The sequence below is a fragment of the Arvicola amphibius genome, chromosome X (assembly GCF_903992535.2).
Source record: "Arvicola amphibius chromosome X, mArvAmp1.2, whole genome shotgun sequence".
Lineage (NCBI taxonomy): Eukaryota > Metazoa > Chordata > Mammalia > Rodentia > Cricetidae > Arvicola > Arvicola amphibius.
In genome coordinates, this window is record NC_052065.1 from 60,119,877 (window position 1) to 60,124,294 (window position 4,418).

The 4,418-nt window shown below is 54.2% G+C and overlaps 1 protein-coding gene across 1 annotated transcript; it reads right to left on the reverse strand.

The window, feature by feature from the left end:
• Nucleotides 1–1,018: 1,018 nt before the first annotated feature.
• Nucleotides 1,019–3,676, reverse strand: LOC121677021 (uncharacterized protein CXorf49 homolog). The gene is made up of 3 exons (XM_042054325.1): nucleotides 2,429–3,676; nucleotides 1,798–1,954; nucleotides 1,019–1,230 (listed from the first exon to the last, which is right to left on the reverse strand). The coding sequence occupies exons 1-3, from the start codon at nucleotides 3,674–3,676 to the stop codon at nucleotides 1,019–1,021; spliced, it is 1,617 nt and encodes a 538-aa protein (XP_041910259.1).
• Nucleotides 3,677–4,418: the final 742 nt, after the last annotated feature.

Genomic DNA, 4,418 nt, shown 5'->3' on the forward strand with positions numbered 1-4,418 from the left:
ACAGGGCAATAGGGAAGGGAGGAAACGCTGACTGGGCAGAACCCAAACCCAGTGCACAGGGATAAACTGGAGTGCAAGACACCTGCTCAGAAGCAGAAGTGCTTAGCCCAGGTTACCCCTAGGGCTACTGTTCTTAAAGGGCTGGGGGAAAGAACAGCTCCCCATACTTTCTGAACCCCATCCCCCACAAAAGAGAAAGAGCAGACAGACCACAGGACACAAATACTTTAATGTGCAACATCTGTCACCAGGGGCAGACAGGGAACAAAAGGAGGGGCATAAAAGGTGGTTTAGGTTGTAGAACAGGTAGAAGGAAGAAGCAGGGTCACATCACAGCCCTGGGGATCCATGAGTTGTAGTCTGATCTCTCCTACAGGGAAGCTGGGCTCAGCCTGTCAGGCAGAGCCGAGTCAGGCCCACCCTGGCCGCCTTAACAGTCAGGAGTGGGGGAAGGGCTGTGGAGAGCAGAACATTCACTTCAAAGGGCCTGGAACTTTTTGTTGAGGGCCCGCATGACGGCTGGAACAGAGAGGTACGAATGGGTATTCCAGACAAAGACACACAGGACTCAACTACACCGATTGCCCTGCTTCCCCCTTTTATCCACAGGGATTCCCCAATTGACAATCTGCAAAAGTCCCCAGGACTGACTCCTCCACCGCTTTCTGAGCACCATGTGGAAATGCCCTCTACAGGAGAACAGTGTGGGTGGGCACTCGGCAGAGCACTTGGGAGAGCAGTCTTATCAGCTTGGTGTTACACCCCGTCCCCAACACAGTAGTAACAGTAGTAGCAGCTGGCTAGCTCCTTCTGCCCCTGCCCTCACCCATCCCTGCCCAGGGTCAGTCATACCTAGTTGTTTTCTCAGATTGTATGCTTCTTTCTCTAGCAAAGGACACTAGCCCAGCAGACAGAGGAAAAAAAAAATTATCGTTCAATATCCCGGTCTCCTCCCCACTCCATTCACAGTCCTCCCAGTCCTACATCCCACCCCACAGTCCTGCGACAAGACTGGCCCTCAATCCTGAGCAGAGAAGAGGTGCCCTCTCTCTGTGGAGTGTGGGACCGTGTGAGCGGGCACAGGAGCCAGGTTAACTTGGCTACCACCATCTAGCAGGGCTGTCATTTCTTGCAGATAAGAAAATTTTACCTGTTGACATCCCAGTGTCCCTGGTACTTGATGCTTCTCCCCAACAGGGAGTGGGGAGGCCACAGATGGATCTTGGTCACCTGAAAGAGAACAGAATGCAGCATCCAGGCTTGGGATCCAGGTTGGAAGGGCCTGGTGAGGTCTAAAATGAGGCAACATCGCCCTCTGCTGGCAGAAACTCGTACCTCCTGGTTTCTCAGCTTCTGGGCCTATCTTCCCTGCTGCACAGAGACAGACCCTTAGGACTTTAGCCCTGGGCCAGTTCTAGTCAGGCCATAGCCACAACCAGGACCTGGGATGAGGCCAGCAAAAAGGGCTCACCAAACACACACACACACACACACACACACACACACACACACACACACACCACCACCACCACCACCACCACCACCACCACCAACAACAACAACAAAAAACCACCACAACTCTGGAGTGCTGAGCCAGCTTCTAGAGTTGGAGTTGTCCTACCCTTTAAAGCCACGTACACCACAATCCCACTCAACTGACAACATGGCCCGCCCACAACCAGTCCTGTGGGCTGTCTGCCTAGATAGGGAAGCCCAGAAAGAAGACTGCAATCCCCCAGTGATAGAGCCTAAAGCATCCCTCCTCTGTTCCACTGCTGTCAAGGCCCAAAGACTCACCAGTGGGCGCAGGTGTTCTGGCGCTGGTGCCTCTCCGCTTCAGGGCTACGAGCTGGGAATTTGCTGAAACTTGGGGTGCTCTTAAGTTGGGGTCTCCACTGCTCATTTCTCCACGATGCATGCACGTGAAAGGTCGCACTGCCCTGCGTGTTGGAAGCTGACACAAAAATTTCTCAGTGAGTACATGTCGTGGAGGGGCTGAGGGGCAAGTGGGGAAACAAAATGGACGCTTGTGAGGCTCATCCCATCTGCACCTTCTCTTCCTCCTTCAGCCTCAGGGCAAGAGCCAGGAGGGAGGATCAGGAGGCCCTTGGGTCTGACTACAGCCAAGTTGTGCAGCCCACACTGGAAGGGCTCTCTGGATCCAAATCACCCAGACTGTAGCCAGGCCCGCCTCCCACCCCGCCTGGCTGGAGAGAGGAGATGCACAAGGAGGGAACAGTAGCCAACACCTAACTGAGGCTCCCTCATATCCACCCTTCCGTACGACCAGGACCCCACACCAGACATCCTAATCAGGGTGAGTGTCCACGGACCACCCCCAGGCCAAGGCAGGGGCAGAGGGAGCAGGGCAATGGTCTGTGCTGCGGAGGGAAAGGGCGGGGTGAGGGACAGAGGGTGCTCTACTCACTCGGGCACGGGCATTTTCCTTGATCTTGTAGGACTCTGGTGTTGGGGTCATGGCTGCCAAATTCTTCACGGTATCTTTAAACACAAGGCCTCTGTCTGCCCTGGCTGCTGGCAGGGCCTCCCTTGTATTCCTTGCTGTTGGTCTCTTTCTGGATGTCCCATGTGCAGGCTCTTCTAGAGGTATCGCGCAGTGCTTCTTAGAACTCTCAAGTGTGGAGACGCAGGTTATCGGAGGGAAGGTGGCTGTTTCCCCAGGAGCTGCCTTTGGTCTCGGTCCCCACAGTAGGACAGGTCTTCGCCCGGTGAATCTTGGGGCATCCTGTAGGGCTTTCTTCTCCTGCACTGACTTTTTCTTAGAACTGGCCTTCACTAGCCCACCTGCAGCAGCTCCTGGAAAACGGGGCCTGCTTGGTTCCTTGCCTCTGGACACAGCTGCTTTTCTGTTGGAACAAGAGGCTCCCAGCTTTCCCATGCCCGATGCATGGTTCCTGGGAGCACCCACCTGCAGAGAGCCAGTCATATGATGAAAATTGCCCCTGGGTTGAACATCCTCTATTTTGATTTTCTCTCCAGGTTCCATAGCATTACTGGATATGATCTGCCCTCCGTTCTTGAAGCAAATGCTCACCCTCATCACTTGCACCTCGTTATCTTCATCCGAGTCTGAGTCAGGGTCGGGAGATGGTTCTGGGATGTCCTCAGGGACTGGTTTCTTAGCCTTGGTGACTTTCTTTTTCTTTTTTGTCTTGAGTGCCCTGCCTCCTTTGGCCCCCCTGTAGTGGACAGGGGCCCCAGAGGCCCGCTTCACCTCTACCAATCTCTTGCCCAGCTTGTCTTTCCTGTTGCGGTCTGCCTCTGTACCTGCCCAAGAGGTAGACGGTTTGGCGGTACAGCTTTTTGAGGAAGAGCGGCTTCTAACACCCTGGCGTATCTGGGCGGTTGGCTGCTGCACCATTTCCTCAATCCCGTCGACAAGAGCTAAGCAAGCCATAAAGTCTTCTTTGTCGCTGTCTGAGGAGACAGACTGCTCGCTGTGATCCTGCACCTGTAGCTTGGACCCTGACTCAAGGTCAGAGTTCTCCTCAATCTCGACTTCATCCTCATTTAGGCTACTCTGTGAAGATCCCACATCATGGCTCAGGTCGAGATCCTGCAGTGAGCATGGGCCCTCCAGGCAGTCTTCAGTGGCCTCCCCATCCTCGGAGTCCACGCCTACTTCTTCAACAGCCGTCTGTTTGTTGGAGCTCATGATGCTAGTGTTAAGTCTACGTGGCCTGGCTTGTGAGGACAAGCTAGTCTTGACAAGACCAGCTAGGCCCTCATCGACACGGTCACCATAGACACACTAGCGCTAAACACAAACACTAATAACCTTCTACTGACGTCATGCCTTCATTCTGGCCTTCTCATTGGCCTACCCTCCACCAATCAGATCAACCCTTGTTAGACCATGGTCGAGGCCCTAACCAATAAGAATGAGGATGCTTGGTTGTTTGGAATTCTTAGCCTAGCTGGCCCAAGCCTACGGATGGGGTATGGGGATGAGAGTGGGGTTGGAGTATAGGAGGTGTGGGGGCATAGGGTGCGTGGGAGGTGTGTGTGTGTGTGTGTGTGTGTGTGTGCAGGTGGTGCAGTCAGCCTTGTCTCTCTTTTTCTCACCTCCTCTGACCAGACACGTATCACAGAAGGAGACCTGCACCCTCTGAGGCTCTTTCCTCCTGTCAAGTGGAGAAAGTAGCCACACGTGGGCCAGAGGCTTGTGAGGATCCAGGGTCGGGATGCTGTGAAGTACTCAACATAGAAAAGTTCGGGAAGCCCCTGTTCCACAGCCAGACCAACTGTTCAACAGGACAGTGGGCAAGGAAGCCCATAGCAGCTAACAGTGCTCCACAGAAGGGTCAGCTAGATAGAAGATGGTGTTTGAGCCACAGGCCGTGGCGACAGCACCTATGATTACAAGCGGCCATGCACCCATGACGCCGTGTTGGCAG